This window comes from Caretta caretta, chromosome 5 (genome assembly GCF_965140235.1).
Source record: "Caretta caretta isolate rCarCar2 chromosome 5, rCarCar1.hap1, whole genome shotgun sequence".
Classification (NCBI taxonomy): Eukaryota; Metazoa; Chordata; order Testudines; family Cheloniidae; genus Caretta; species Caretta caretta.
In genome coordinates, this window is record NC_134210.1 from 28,438,884 (window position 1) to 28,455,790 (window position 16,907).

The 16,907-nt window shown below is 42.4% G+C and overlaps 1 protein-coding gene across 1 annotated transcript in view; it reads right to left on the reverse strand.

Annotated features, from left to right (window-relative positions):
- Positions 1-14,111, reverse strand: part of C9 (complement C9) — a 37,399-nt gene extending 23,288 nt beyond the window's left edge. The window contains exons 1-4 of the mRNA XM_048849876.2: positions 13,791-14,111; positions 6,493-6,610; positions 4,472-4,619; positions 2,353-2,500 (exon numbers count right to left, since the gene is read on the reverse strand). Coding sequence (XP_048705833.1) covers positions 2,353-2,500; positions 4,472-4,619; positions 6,493-6,610; positions 13,791-13,864 — 488 coding nt within the window. The 5' untranslated portion in view covers positions 13,865-14,111. The remainder of the gene's footprint in view (positions 1-2,352; positions 2,501-4,471; positions 4,620-6,492; positions 6,611-13,790) is intronic.
- Between the last annotated feature and the right edge of the window lie 2,796 nt (positions 14,112-16,907).

Below are 16,907 nucleotides of genomic sequence, written 5' to 3' on the forward strand. Positions count from 1 at the left end.
ATAAATTCGTTAGTCTCTAAGGTGCCACAAGGACTCCTCGCTGTTTTTGCTGATACAGACTAACACGGCTACCACGCTGAAACCTACTCAGGAAGAATTAGAGCTTGGGCACTACAATGGCCTGGATCGGAGAAAAGGCAATTAAAATAATAGCAAACACAGGAAAGTTAACAGATTCATCTTCCAGTTTCATAGATCTGGTGATGATGTGAGATACAACAAGTGTACAAAGAAGATACACCTAAAGTCACTCCTTCCTGTGCGTTCTCACACTGGGATTTGCCTTTCCTTGTCTGTCTTCTAGATTGGAAGCTCTGGAGCAGAGGCTGTCACAATATTTGTGTCCTGTACAGCACCATGCACACTGTTGACCTTAGCAAATAGCTATCATTCAACAGAACAATGAACATCGCTATTATACATCTGAACAATATTTTCCTTGTAGTAAAGCTAGCTAATTGTAACAACACTAAAAGACTTTAAAGTGCCTAGCACATTTATAACGTTTGCTTATTTTTCTGTTATAAAGGTCTTCATTTATCCATTTTAGATGGTCTTAGATAGAGATGATGTGGAAAGGCTGTAATTTTCAGTTGAACACTAGGTGGAGCTGCAACATGCTGATATTTTTGTGTGTTCCAGTTTATGCTGCTGATTTCCAGTTTGAGTTGTAGATAAATTACAGGCCCTTCCCCACCTGTCCATGAAACCCCAAAACAAAAGAGAACAACTCCCCAAAGCAATAACCAAAATCTAATAAGCCAACAAACCTCCAACTACCTGGAGGATGGGAAAGGAAAGGTAAATATATGCAAAGAAAAGAAGATGAAAAAGGCTGCTGTAACCAATGGAGCTCTGGGGATTCTGTGGTTCATAGGATGTTAACAAACAAACAAAAACTATAAACATGTTCCTTATATCCCCTGTCTGTGAGGTAGTAACAATAGTGATGGAGGGTATGATTGCTATAGATGCAGACTTTTGATGAAAAAATATCTGGATATATTTTCTCATTTTTCAGATATTTCTTTAGTATGATGATGATGGGGAAAGATTGTTTGAGAAGCTGCTCTAAGTACAATAGTGAACTAAACCTCCTCCCCCCATCCCATCACCAATGCAGTTACCTAATATATAAAGGTTTGAGAAATGTAATTATGGATGCCTTGCTAAACCCCAGCCATTTCTAGATTGGGCAGGTGGGGAGGGCTGGAGAGGCGGAGTCTCAACATGGTATCCATCCACCTTAGGCAACCTCCTGGGCACTACTCCTACAGATCTGGTTACAGAACCCAGCACCAGCGGCATGGCCATTTTGTAAGGCCCATAACGACCAAACCTTACATGCTTTGGAAAACACTGCACAATATAGAGCAGGGGTAGTCAATTATTTTTTTGTCAAGGTCCAAATTTCTTGGTCAAGGTATAGTTAAGGCTCAGACTCCAAAGAAAACAATAATAATAAAAAAAGATAAGTACATGGGCGGTGTGGGCATCCCCTGCATGGTGAAGCTAGCCCCCTGCCCTGCCTCTTCCACCCAAGGCCCCGCCCCACCCCTTCCAGTCCTCCTGCTCTTGCTGTCTTGCCCACAAACGCAGCCCTGAACCCTGACCTGCCAGCATCTGGAGGAGCCCTGGCCGGCCCACTTGTGCCTGGAGGAGCCCGGAGGAGCCCTGGCCAGCCCTCTGGGGCCGAGCTGTGAGCCTGGGCCACCCAGAGGTGCTCTGAACCCTGCCCAGAGGCTGCTGCGGGAATCATTAGCAGAGGTTTGGGGAGCTCAGCCTCCATTACTCACCGCCCACGAATATATAAATAAAAAGATTTTGGGGTCTGATGGTCCAGATATGGCCCACGGTCTGCCTATCAACTACCCCGGTATAGAGCTTGTGCTTGGAGGAATATGAATATAGCCACAGTAGTGGGGCTTAGTCAAGAGGTTGCTGGAAGGTGGTGGCCACCTGCTGGAGTGGGGATGGGAAAGAGGAGATTCTCTGGTCATTCTCCAGGAAGAGCTGCCCAAATCTGATGATGTTGGTGCCTCCTTTTGTAAGACATTTAAAATATCTTCAGCTGCCTTCCCTGAAACAAAGGCGGGTTAATATAACAGCAGCAACACATGGCACTTACAGTGCTTTTTGCCTGATCTCAGGGTGATATTAAGCATTATTAACCCCAGATGAGTAAAAGGAAACAGAGGTTAAGCATTTTGCCCAAGGTCACAGAACAGTCTAGTAGATCGTGAATAGAATCTTGGGGCTTCATCATCTGGCCCATGTCTCCTAACTTTGTCTAGTGCCATATATATACTGAACCAGGGTGTCTCCCTTTAATTATGACTTTTCATTGAATACCCTTGTCCAGCAGTCCTTCCAATCTCTGACACTTCAATGTCCGGGTTACGACATGGTGATTTTGGATCTCTCTCACAGTCACTTTCATCAGAAGAGTCTCCACAGTCATTGTCCACATTACATACAAGCATCCTCTTTATACAACGACCTAAGCAAAGAATGAAGAATTGAATATTTCTAATCCTTTTTTAACATTGGGCTTACATCAGAAAAACAAATATTCCTTACTGGAATCTTCCTCTTAGAAGGTGTATTTTCATTTCAGCCAGAGAGAGGTAAAAACCTAATCCCTTGCTCCTCTAAGTGAGAAAAAAAAAACCCTTTAAATTTTCCAATTATTTTTAATGGAATGGCACAGAAAATTAAATGGCAGAAGAATTTCTGACATTCATAGAGAATTATCGTGGTTTGATATACTTTTAGATTATTCTTTAATGTCTAGATATGGGGTATTTTTCTGTGAAGTATAAGAATGTGGGAAAACATTAGTTCTTATAGGCTAGTGTCAGCAAAATCATATTTTTGAGTTGCTTTAATGGTCAGTGTATCATAGAATCATTGAATATCAGGGTTGGAAGGGACCTCAGGAGATCATCTAGTCCAACCCCCTGCTCAAAGCAGAGCCAATCCCCAACTAAATCATCCCAGCGAGGGCTTTGTCAAGCCTGACCTTGAAAACCTCTAAGGAAGGAGATTCCACCACCTCCCTAGGTAACCCATTCCAGTGCTTCACCACCCTCCTAGTGAAAAAGTTTTTCCTAACATGCAACCTAAACCTCCCCCGCTGCACCTTGAGACCATTACTCCTTGTTCTGTCATCTGGTACCACTGAGAACAGTCTAGAACCATCCTCTTTGAAACCCCCTTTCAGGTAGTTGAAAGCAGCTATCAAATCCCCCCTTCATTCTTCTCTTCTGCAGACTAAACAATCCCAGTTCCCTCAGCCTCTCCTCATAAGTCATGTGTTCCAATCCCCTAATCATTTTTGTTGCCCTCCGCTGGATGTTTTCCAATTTTTCCACATCCTTCCTGTAGTGTGGGGCCCAAAACTGGACACAGTACTCCAGATGAGGCCTCACCAATGTCGAATACAGGGGAACGATCACATCCCTTGATCTGCTGGCAATTCTCCTACTTATAGAGCCCAAAATGCCGTTAGCCTTCTTGGCAACAAGGGCACACTGTTGACTCATATCCAGCTTCTCATCCACTGTAATCCCCAGGTCCTTTTCTGCAGAACTGCGGCTTAGCCAGTAGGTCCCCAGCCTGTAGCAATGCCTGGGATTCTTCCATCCTAAGTGGAGGATGGAAGAATTGTTCTTGTTGAACCTCATCAAATTTCTTTTGGCCCAATCCTCTAATTTGTCTAGGTCCCTCTGTATCCTATCCCTACCCTCCAGCGTATCTACCTCTCCTCCCAGTTTAGTGTCATCTACAAACTTGCTGAGGGTGCAATCCACACCATCCTCCAGATCATTAATGAAGATATTGAACAAAACCGGCCCCAGGACCGACCCTTGGGGCACTCCACTTGATACCAGCTGCCAACTAGACATGGAGCCATTGATCACTACCCGTTGAGCTTGACAATCTAGCCAGCTTTCTATCCACCTTATAGTCCACTTTATACTCCTTATGTCTGGGAGGATGTAGCATATACTTGAAATAATCTGTGTTTTTATTGTGACATAAACAAGGGGAGAAATCCTGACCCACATTAAAGTCATTGGGAGTTTTGCCATTAACGTCAATGAAGTGAAGATTTCACCTCAGTGTTTTTGTGAAGATTAATTGTTTCTACATGATATTAAATTCAGCCCTGACATAAGAAGATGCAGTCTATTGATGTCAATTAGCTAGCCTGTAAAGTGCTAGCTAAGGTCTATATAGTATTACTAAAATATGCCTTGGGAGGATTGATGTGTCAAATCCCCTATGCAAAATAAAGTCATAGAGTTTTGTAATTTTACCTGTATTCTAAGAGGGTTTGAACCTAGATCTCCAGAGATAGCCGGAACTGCTGAAGTCACCTGGACTTCCCCACTTAAATGTCTCGTTTCTCACCGATTTTTCATAAAGCATAAACAAAAGAGATTCAGATTGTGAAAGCAACACCTACCTGAGTCACATCTAAAGTCAGCTCCACAATCGATTTCTTGCTCTTCTGGACAAGCTGTGCTGGTTTTACAGCTTTGTGTGTCTCCCAATGGTTCCAGGCACCGTTTCCCACGAAACTGTCCAAATTGCTGAACACTTCTAGAGCGAAACTACAAAGATATATAATAATAATTAGATTTTCTCAAAGAAAAGCAAGACAAAAATCACAATATAATTGGAAATTTCCCCCTCAAAATTTCATCCAAGTTAGAAATTTTTTCACAAGCTGATTGGTTGAAAACCAGGAAAAATATTTGGTGGAAATTTTGTCAATATGTTTCCCTTTTTGTCCCTTAATCTCGAAGTTGGAAATTTTGTCAACATTTAGAAATTGAAAACATTTTGATTAGCCCTAATAATAATAAAATAAACAATAATAATATTTTGCACGTGTGCAGCATTTTTGCAGCATCTCAAAACAGCATACACATCACATCTTAGCAGTGTCTCCCCCTCTTTTTTTTCTTAAAGCACAGAAATGGACATTGAGGAACAGATAGGAATGACTTTCCTAATGTCACACAGCAACTTGTTCAGAGAGACAGAACAGAACTCAGGTCTCCTTGTTAGAGATGGATGAAATTTTTCAGACTAAACTTTTTTTTGACAAAAAAATGCAGATTTGGGTTGACTGAAACATTTTGCTAATTTGTGTTAATTTTAAAAAACAAACATGGAATTTTTTTTTGACAAACCAAACTAGTTTGTCAAAAAACTCAAAAAAAACCCTCAAAAAAAAAAAAAAAAAAAAGAAGATTTTGGGTCGACCCCAACCACAATTTTTGGTTTTAGCCAGAAAATGGAAAAATATATTATTCACATAGTTCTACTCTTGATTCTCATTCTTCTGTTTCTCCACTAAATAATGCTTTCTCTCATTTATATTCGTAGGTTACACTGAGAACAGTCTAAGTAGTATATTTTATTAAAAATAATATTTCAAATTATGGCCAGATTCTCAGCTAATGCCAATCAGCATAACTTCATGAACTTCAGTGAAGCTATGGTGATTTACATTACTGAGGATTGGGAAGACTTCAGATACTTTTGTGGGAATCTTTCATGAATACCAAATTCTGAGGAACAGCTTGGTGTAGCTCAAAATCTTGTAGCTTCCACCAACAGAAATTCATCCAATAAAAGATATTACCTCCCCTATTTTGTCTCTCTCAAATTCTTATGGAGCAAGTAAAAATTTCATATTTTATTTGCATTTTAGTCTTCATACTAAACTGGCCTCATAGTTAGTATTTTATTTACTTGGAACCCAGGTTTTTTCGACAAAGGAAGTCCCCAAATTATACACAAACACAAGACGAGGTTTAGGAGAACTTACCTTTTGTTTATTAATTCCAGACCTACGTCCCTCACATATTGTGACTGCAAATAAATTAGCAAAGATTCTATGTCTGAAGGGCTTTGTTAAGAGCTGGATGCAGCATACGAAAAATACCTTTATGGAACCTACTGCTTATGTACAATATCACACATTCCTGTGTGCCAGTAGGTGGCACTCATTGTAACTAATTCTTCGCATGCATATATAAACAGATCTATAGCTGTGGCACTAGTCACAAAAGGCTTATGTGGTGTTTTTTGTTACCATGAAAAATGACAAAAACTAAAAAGTTTTCATAAAAAAAATCATTTTTTAAAAACTTTCTTCAAAAAATGAAAACGGAAAAGCCTGGCTATCAGTAAATTTTTGGTTTGTTGTTGTTGTTGTTGAGTTTTTGACGAAAACCTAAAAAAAAAAAAAATCAAACTTTGATGTTTCCTGAAAAAATTTCTGTTTTGCCAACAAATCCCTTTTAGAGAGCAGTCTGCTCTTGGGTATAAAACAGTTGAGGATACCCGTGAATCATAACATCAGAATATTGAGGAGGAGTTTAGCACTCTTCACTATAATGGAGGACTTCTAAGGGTAAATGTCAGTAATTACCTGTGTCATTTTAAAATAAAAACACTACACCTAGAGCTTACCCTTTGATTTGAGCAAGGGTCACATGGTCCCCATTCACTCCAGTGGGTCAGTTTACAGTCTATTGGAGACTGACCATTAGGTTCTCTTGTCCTCCTATGCAAAACTTTCTTTGAAGAGCTATCAAACAAAACATTTCAAAAACAGTATCAGTTGGCTAAAATCAAGTACAGGTTTTAAAACATTGGTTAATGGTTTAAAAACAAAATGTCCTTCAGCTACGTCCTGGTTCACTTGCACAGCAGTCGTTGGCATTTGGCTATAGAAACAGCCTCATTCTCAAACACTTCACCAGGTTAAAAGGGGAAACTAGAGGACATTTTACTTTTTACAAATATTTAAAGTCAAAGAACAGTTAATGAACCAACAATTCTTTTTCTTTCCTGTATGCACCAAGATTTAGTCTTTGTGTAGGTCACGTTAAGCTGCAAGTCAGCTAAGGTAGTGAAATAACGGCTCACAACCAGCCCAAGGATTGCTTATAAACTCCAAGATTTGGTAAAATCAGAATTAAAGACCAACGTGTTCAAATGTGACTGATGATTTTGGTACCCAGCTTGAAATACCATAAAAGGACCGAGTGTTCAGGGCGTGGGTGCTCAACAATTTCTGAAAAATCCGGCTCCTTCAAGGGGTCTCAAGTTTGACACCAAAAATGGATGCGCCCAGAATCACTGGTCACTTTCCAAAATTTGGACCAATATTTTTAAGATTACCTTACCTGACTTACTATCAACTCTTAGTTCATCTTTCTAGTTCTCATCCATTATAGCAGCGTTTCCCAAACTTGGGACGCCACTTGTTCAGGGAAAGCCCCTGGCGGGTCGGTCCGGTTTGTTTACCTGCCGCGTCTGCAGGTTCAGCCGATTGCGGCTCCCACTGGCCACGGTTCGCTGTGCCCAGCCAATAGGGGCTGACGAAACCAGTGGCCAGTACGTCCCTCGGCCTGCGTTCCTTCCCGCAGCCCCCATTGGCTGGGCTCAGCGAACCGCGGCTAGTGGGAGCTGCGATCGGCTGAACCGGCGCATGCGGCAGGTAAACAAACAGGCCCGGCCCACCAGAGGCTTTCCCTGAACAAGCAGGGTCCCAAGTTTGGGAAACACTGCTTTATATGATCCGTCTACAGACACAGAAAGTGAACATTATCTTACAAATATTTGGGGCTTAAATTGACCTGACAGTAACTCTTCAACCTTTAATCCTAAACAGCTCTGGGATGCAGTGTAACCCTTTGGAGGGCCAACTCACCTTGGCTGGCTCTAGAGATGCTTCCAGTTCCCTGTCAAACCAGTGTACAGCTCTTCTCCTGGGTGTGAGACCCCACAGGTCTAGAACCCAGGCCTACAGAGCTACCAAGCAGCTGGCATCTCCAGGCTACCACCCAGTGGCAGCTGTAACCATCTTGTGTGCCACTTACTGTGACCTGCTGTGGACAGAGACTATGGGAAGTTCCATCTCAAGGGTTTGACAGGCAGCGGCCTCAAGGCTCCTGATTGGCTCCCTGCCCTGTATAAACTCACAGGGAATTCCAGGAAGCATCCAGGCAACAGTATGGATCTTCTGTAGCTGCCACAACCATTCCTGCTTTCTTGTTTCTGACTTTGACCTCAGCTTGATTTGGACTTTGCCTCTTGACCCTTGGTATTGACCCTTGCCTGGAACTTGACTACGAGTTCTTCTGCTACTCCTAACCTCAGGTTTGCCCCAGGTCTGACCTTTGGCCCTGACTGCCCTTGTTGGGATCCTGACACTGGGTCAGCCATGATCAAAACGTATGCCAGCCAGCCAGCTGCTCCCCTGCCTCCCTCTTCAAAATGATTCTCACCCCAAAACCTCTGGGCCCCAAACTTGGGTCTACTGGTAAATAGGTCTTTGGCTGAGGCGGAGAATGATTTAAATAGGCGGGACTCAAGAATAATTTGAAAGCTGAAAGCAGCTATGTGCACACAGATGTAGTACACTGAAGTTTTCTCTATGTCAAGCTCTGCTTGGGGCCGTGGAGTTGGTGACAGGGAGACAGTTACATCATCCTGGTTCTGCACCCCAGTTCCAGCATGCACTATCATGTGCTGCAGCCATACAGTCCTTAAAGGGGCACATATCTGTGTAGTATTGGTGTAGAGACAGAGCTCCACCACGCCCTCTGTGCTGGGTGTTGGGGACAGAAAACAGCAGATGGCTTTGAGGAGTTCACCTCTTCCGGGAAAGTTTTCTACTGGTGAGTTACAGCCAGAATCTGTCCCTGTTGCTATTTGTATTTCTACAGTGTTTTTCATCCCAAAGCACTCTACAAACTGATATGCAAAGTATGTGTATATCTCTCAGTGATGGATGGGACTGGGCAGTGGATATGACTTCAGGCTAAGGATATGATATTTATTTTTAAAGTTACTGAGCAATCTCAAGAGGTGATCCTGTCATGCATACCTTGTGCTACAGCTACCATCCTTCCCAATGTTCCTGATGCCTAGTTACCTTTAGTTATCTCCTATTGTAAACATTATAGGAAAGCCCAATCCACTAGAGCATTGTAATAAGCAATAAACAGAATAAGCAATGGATTTTTTTCTCTTCCCTCACATTCATCATTTTTGCAGGTGGCTGGTTGGCCTGCTTACTCCTTCCTGGACCTCCAGAGATAACTGCTTGGCCTGCTCCTCCTGCCTGACACACTTATGGAGATCTCCATTTCCTAGAGCGTAAGGATCATTGTACTTATTTGGCACTGGGCATGATTTGGGAAAGGAGAGTCCCTTAAGAGGGGAGTGGGCCAGCTATCAGGGCACTAGGTACTAGTATCAGGGCACTAGGGGCCAGATTTCCAAAAGCGGTTTAGGCACCTACAGATGCAGATAGAAGCCTAATAAGATTTTTCAAAAGCATCTAGATGCCTAACTCCTATTGGATTTCAAATTCTACTAAGTGACTGGCTGCTTCTTTAGTCATATAAATACCTTTGGGAATCTGCCCCCAGAGATACTGAAAAGGGTATCCACTGCTACAATGATCAACACCCCTCCTCCACAACACCTTTCAAGATCCGTGGCTCTACACATGCCTAGCACAACATGTGGTGTACCTCATCCAGTGCATCAAATGCCCCAACAGCAACAACATGGGTAAAACTAGACCATCACCAGGCTCTTGAATGAACTCACACAGAAAAATGATAAGACAAAGACACTCTATTACTCGTGAACAAACTTTTTTCACAAAGCAATCACTCCATAGCTGACCTCTTAGTCCTCATACTCAAAGGAAATCTGCAAAACACTTCAAAAGACAAGGCTGGGAGCTTAAATTCATAACCCTGCTAGACATGAAAAATCCTGGACTCAATAGACTAGAGACACTGGTTTTACGTCTCAATCTGTAACCCAAATCTACTTTGTCCTAAGAGTGCAGAGGTGTTAATTACCCACTTCATTTTGAACAGTTTCTTGAAACTCTTTGTGCTATAACAGTCTATTCCACCTTGTATTTAGCTGGTACTTACCTTTTCCAGACCCGAAGAAGAGCTCCGAATCTTACCTCATTCACCAACAGAAGTTGGCCCAATAAAGTATATTACTTCACCCGCCTGGTCTCTCTTTTATTGTCTGTCCGCGTTAGGTACTCTATCCCTTCATCATGTAGCATAGAGTTCCCATGGTTTGCTAGAAACTTGTTCTGACAAATGTAGGAATTTTGGCAATAATTTTATAATTCATGTGCATACGTCAGTTTTCCTCTGTACTTTGCATTCCTACATACTGAGAATGTACAGACAGTAGGGATGAGGTATTTGATTCATATAACAGCCTGGTTAGAAACCAGAGTCATTAACAAACTGACTAGAGTCTATACATGTGAGTGGAAGATCCAGATTAGAGACAATGGAAACCCCAATGGCCAGGACATTCACACCTAGCAACTAACAGCCCAGAGATTCCCCTACCTGTCTGCAGGGAAACAGAGCAAAGGCCCCAGACTGGAGAACAAAGGGAAAAGGCGTCAGGTGGCTGTGTTAAGAACTGAGCTCATAAAGACACAGGGCTGTCACTGAGAGACAAAAGGGACAGAGGCAGAGAAAGGAAGCAAAGAGATTCTGTAGCAGTTGTGACTTTATGCCAACCTAAGGACTTCTAGATGCTGCATGCCAGGTGACTAGTAAATCGCTGCCTTGTTTTGAAAAGGCTGCCTGGTGTCACTGCAAATACTTACAGAGAGTATTGTATGCTGAAGAGATATCATAAAGTCTCTCACAGGAGTCTGGTTTAGCTGGATTAAGTGCAGGGAGTCACAGAGAGCGACAGGGATTGTTGGTGCCCAAAGGCCCCGTTTCACATCCTTGCCGCTGAGGAATTGTGTGGTTCCTCAGGATCCAGTACACTAAAGGAGTCACTCTAAAGGGACTAGTTACAGGCTGGGGCATAGATCAGACACAGATGCCTTGAGTTTTCAGGGGTGTGTGTGAGTGTGTGTGTGTGTGTGTGTACTTAAATATAAAGAATTTGTTGCAAATGATCTCATGATCTCTAAAGCACCAGTGCTTGGTTTGCAGCCGTTGTCTCTATACGCAGGAGAGTTATTAGCTTGTTCTTTGCTACATCCTAAAGAATGATGGCTTCAAAAGAAGACTGACCCTCTGATAGGCCTGAGTGACAGCTGTGTGAAAAGTGTTTTAAATTAAGTCATTTAAAATGGAGGAGATTAGGAAAAATGACATGCTTGTCATCTATTAAACTCAGGGAAATAGTTCTACTTACTAACACAAACAGAGCTGAGTCAGGAGATTTAATGCACCTAGTTTGAACAGGAAGGAGTTGAAAGCAGCTCAGCCATCAAGAATGCTGCTGAGTATGACAGCAGGGAGCAAGGACTTCAAAGACAAATGCTGAATTCAGTATGCCCTATAATTTCTGCTCAGAAGGGAGCACCCAGCTGGCTGCTTCATTCTCCAAAGTGAGTTTTGTACTTTGAAAAAGTGGCTCACATGAATGTGCCCAAACCCCTGAAACTCGGAACATCCCTGAACCCTGGAGGAGTTGGGCTCCACATCAAAGCTTTGCCTCTGAGGCCCATGAATGGATATACTCAAGATCAGTGTATCTGTTAATCAAGGATCTTGCATATTGAGCTGTCCCTGAATGAAGAAATAGAAAAACAGAGAGCCTTGGCTAGCTGACAGTAAACTATTGACATTTCAGCAGTCTGGGGGGAGAGGAGAGTGCTCTTGGGAGGGCTGGGAGAATTTCCCAATCTACATAGAAACTGGATTGCACTTTTCCTGTGGTCTTGTTGCATAACACTGGCCGAACTCACATTGATGTGCGAGAAATACACCTGGTTTATTGGCCAACACTGTAATTTGTTAAATCATAAGATGGGGCCATCTTAATAAATAGTTATCAAATTGATGAATTCAAGCAAGGGAGTTGGCTTGATGGTTGAGTTAGAGCAAGCTGTAGGCATCAAGAGGATCGGAGTTTGAGACCCAAGAAGGCTTCTCATCTGTGTACAGTACTGGTAATCTCACCTCTCAATAGATAATGTCAGCATTTCCAGAGAAGAGCAACAAAAATGATGAAGGGCGTCAAAAATTTATAGGGAAAGAGAGAAGATTCGGATTGTTCACGATAGGAAGGAGACAAATTAGAGGGACATGATAGAAGTTTAAACAAGGTAGATAAGAAGGGGACTGGAATTGAAAAGGTGGGAAATTCAAAGCCAAGAGGACATTCTTTTCATACAAACACATAACTAAATCATAGAACTCATGAGGCCAACCCCTCTCCCACTTTACCTGTGTCTTCCATCCCTTTGAAACTTAAGACTATCCAGAGTTATTGTTCATAAACTTTTTAGAAGGGATGTTAAACCTCATACTTCAGGATTTAAGCCTCTTTTAGGAAGTCAGCATGAAAGCTACTATGGGAACAAATTATCCCTAGAGCTGAGAAAATGACAACTTCTTCACTTTGAGGCCAAAACAAAAAACAAACAAAAAATCCAGTTAGATTTGAACCAAGACAATTTTCAAAATTTTTTCTGATGACTAACCCCCCCCCCCACCAAAACCCTAAAAATAGTTTGCTTCAAGTTGACCAAAATGTTTGTCTACTCTAAATTAGACTTTTTCCATTTCAGTTCAGTCATTTCAGGAGTTACACCCTGGGTGTGTGCGCTTTATTTTTTAATTGGCCAAATTTGAAATCAAAACATTGACTCAATGTTTTGTTTAGACTTTTCAGGTCAAAACAATTTTTTTCTCTGTCAACTGAAACTATTCAGGTCAAGTTCACCTCAGTTTCTGACTGCCTCCCCCCACCTCCCCAAAAAAGCCTTTTTTTGGGGGGGGGGGGGGGGGGATGGGGACGACAAAAACACTTCATTAAAAAAAAGAGTTTCCTCAGCTTTAGTTATCCCATTTCTGACAACCTCAGGGGTCTTATACTTTCCTCCAAAGCATCTGGTATTCACCACTGTCAAAGACAAGGTACTGGACTAGATGGCTCTTGGATCTGATCCAGTTTGGTAATTCCGACAATCTCACTTTAGGAGCACTGAGCTGGCAGGACTCTGCTGCTGGAGTTGAAATGTGCCTTTTTGCATATCTTTATGGAAACACTATATAACTAGCACCACTCTTAAGAGAGTTGGTCACTATTACATGGTACTGATGCACTATTAATAAGGTCTGGCTTGAGAGAATGGAGTATAGACTAGGAGCTTTGAAATATCAGTAATCTGTATTGCCATCACTAGAAAAGTGAAAATCTCTCAGGGAGAAATAAGAAAAGGAGTACTTGTGGCACCTTAGAGACTAACAAATTTATTTGAGCAGAAGCTTTCATGAGCTACAGCTCACTGCATCCGATGAAGTGAACTGTAGCTCACGAAAGCTTCTGCTCAAATAAATTTGTTAGTCTCTAAGGTGCCACAAGTACTCCTTTTCTTTTTGCAAATACAGACTAACACAGCTGCTACTCTGAAACCTGTCAGGGAGAAATGTGTCAGGCAAAACAAGCAACAGTCCAGATTATACTTTAGTACTGTATTTATCATAAACAGCTAAAATAATGGTCTCCATACAGTATATAATCATTGCTGTCTTTAGCCATATATGCTTGATCATGCCCTACAGATGCAATATAAAATCCAAGGAATCTGAAACCGATACTGCCAGGTGGCATTTAAAAAAAGGGTTACAAGAATAAGGCAGCCCTGTAGATGAATGCACACATTTTACTGTCTGTTCTGGGAAAAACAAAATCTAGTACAAAGCTGCTGATACAAATTAAAAAATGAAAGGAATTACCTTATCTCTCCTGAAACCAAGGTGGTTGCTTCTAAAATACATAGCGCACATGTAAGTTGCAGGATAGCATGCATGCTTCTAGCTTTTTTAGCTGGATGGAAGAAACTGCTGGGACTGAATTTGGAGTCTTTATTTGTTCCGTGTCATTTCTTACTAGAGGCACAAAGGCAACGCCCACAGACATGCCAGTGATAGGCCATAGCTAATGTTGACTTATGGTACATGCTCTAGAGTTCACTGAAAGCATGGTGGGAAAGTAAGTCTGTATGAATATTCAAGTTGTCTTTTGTTGCAGTATTTCCCCAGCAGAGATTGAGATTCTTCCCCTTTTGACCAACCAGGTAGGGAATAGAGCCCTTCTATTGAACTAGAAGACACTTAAATGCATATAACTCTCCATTGGAGAATACTGCAAAAGGAATACCAACAATTCAGAAATTGTCTATGTTTAGGGAATCATTATGTGGAGGCTTGGAGGTGTGGGATGGGAGAGATTTTTTTGCAAGCCCAAAGGATTTATACCTACTCAGACTTTAAGGGAAGCAGGGACCATTGTGATCATCCAGCCTGAACTCCCACACATTGCAGGGCAGAGTACCTTACTCACCCACTCCTTTAACAGAGCTCTAACCTCTGGCTGGGTTACTGAAGTCTTCAAATCATGATTTAAAGACTTCATCATTTACACTAGTTTAGTAATTCAGTAGCACAATAAGGTTGAGTCAGCTGTTCTGGCCTTCAGTCCTCCTGTCATGAAGGACCTGTTTATCTAAAAGGATAGGGACTCAAATCAGATGAGTCCCTAGGACCCTGTACCATCAGACCTCACAATTACATAGAATCATAGAATACCACGGTTCAAAGGGACCTCAGGTCATCTAGTCCAAGCCCCTGCTCAAAGCAGGACGAATCCCCAATTTTTGCCCCAGATCCCAAATGGCCCCCTCAAGGATTGAACTCACAACCCTGGGTTTAGCAGGCCAAAGCTCAAACCACTGAGCTATCCCTCCCCCCAAAGGGGCTATTAATCTCATAGAATATCAGGAGGTCATCTAGTCCAACTCCCTGCTCAAAGCAGGACCAATCCCCAATTTTTGCCCCAGATCCCTAAATGGCCCCTTCAAGGATTGAACTCACAACTCTGGGTTTTGAGTCTGGGTTTTGCAGGCCAATGCTCAAACCACTGAGCTATCACTCCCCCTGTGATGGCACCAGGTTCTGGATTCTGCAAGAATCATGTTACTCTATGCTACTTGTGGTGCATCAGTGGCTATTTCCAAGATCACTACCTTTGCCAAAGTTTCATTGTCAAAACTCATTGTGGAGAAGCTGCCTACCCATAGTATTGTAGGTATCATGGGCCATTATATAGGCTGAGGGCTTTGAGCCCAGGAACAATATATTACATTGAATGCACTGCCCTATTTTCCAGGGATGACTAGAGCATGTAACCTTTTGGCTGTTTCCTTTATGGATTTCCCTGTAGTTAGGAATCTCTCTTAATTTTGGATTGGCCCACTAGCTCATTTAAGTGCCCAAAAATCAGGGTTTTCTCTGGTAGGAACGATTTCAGGCTATGGACATTTTGTACTAGGAACATTTTAGTGTCAAGTAGTTGAGACATGTACTGCTACGTGGGCTGTGTCCATTTGCTCACCCAGATCAGTCACCCCTGCTACTATAACCGTGTTTACCATTTCAGAAGTGTGAAGCAATAACTACATATCAGGAAGATAAAACCTTGTACAGCAGAGCAGCTATAAGTTTGCACTGGATGTAGCAAACTCACAATTGTCTAATGTTAGTTTGCTCCATTGAACATGCAGTGCGTAGGGTTATTTTGTTTATAGGCTAAAGGCTTTTTCCTCTGCCTTTACAATTCTACCAGAGACTTTGTCATCTTTGACTTTCAAAGCCAACTCAATCTTAGAAAAGTGGAATTAGGTTAAGTAGTTTAGATAGGTTTCCACTGTTAATGGCATTGGAGACTAGCAGATGGGTTAAATCTGGACTCTGAGTTTTTCCTCTTTCAAACTGTCTCACTGTAGTCTTGGCAAAGTCTCTACAAAAAAAAAAAAAAAAAAAAAAAAAAGAGAAGGCAGGTCTACACACGTAATGCTACATTGCCCAGACACCCCCCCCCACAGCACCAAAAGCTGTGTGGAGCTGCTTGCGCACCTCCATCTAGGAGCCAGATCTGCTACTGGCTGGTTCTGGGGTACAGTGCAGTCTGTGGTGGTGGGACAGGCAGGAAGCCTGCCTTTGCACCCCTGTTGTGCTGCTGATCAGGAGCTGCCCAAGGTAAGCCTGTGCCCCAATCTCCTGAGCCCCCCATACCCAGAGCCCTTTCCTGTACCCTAAACCCCTCATCCTGGCCCTACCCCAGAGCCTTCACCCAAAGCCCTTCCTGCACCTCAAGCCCCTGGCCAGAGCCCCCTCCCACACTGTGGATCACTCATTCCCAGGCCCACCCCACAGCCCTCACTCCTGCACCCTGACTTGCCTCCCACACCCCAAACCCCTGCTAGGTCATGAGCATTAACAATTTTCTTCAGCTGGGTCACTAGAAAAAAAGTTTTAAAACTACTGCTCTGCCTGAGGTGTTAGGCTGGTATAATTATGTTCCTCAGGTGTGGATTTTTCATGCCCCCGAGTGGTGTTACACTACTACAGGTTTGTAATGTAGACCTGGCCTGAGACCATTCCTTAGGCTAGAGTTGCCTAGTAACCTTTAATGCTGTGCAGTAATGGGTGGAGGGCTATGTGTTACTGCAGAACATGTAAAAAGGAGTTGCCAGATTTTTTTGAAACACTACTCTAAGCACTGACTGTTCCTCAACTCACAAGCCATTAACTACTGAACAAGAATTGTGCTAGGTATGGGGGACTCATGGGAAAGGCTTGAGTCACAACTGTTCCTGGTACACTGTTTAAACAAAACTAGAAGTGTTTAAGGAACAAAGATGAAATCGACTTAATCAGTATACTGTAGTGCAGGATTTACCATTTCAGGAGGCAAGTCATTCCCAGCAGACAGACATTTGACTCTTTAGCAATCCAAGTCCAATAGTCAGGTTTAAATAAATATTTAAACATTTTTACTTTTAGCATTTGTCT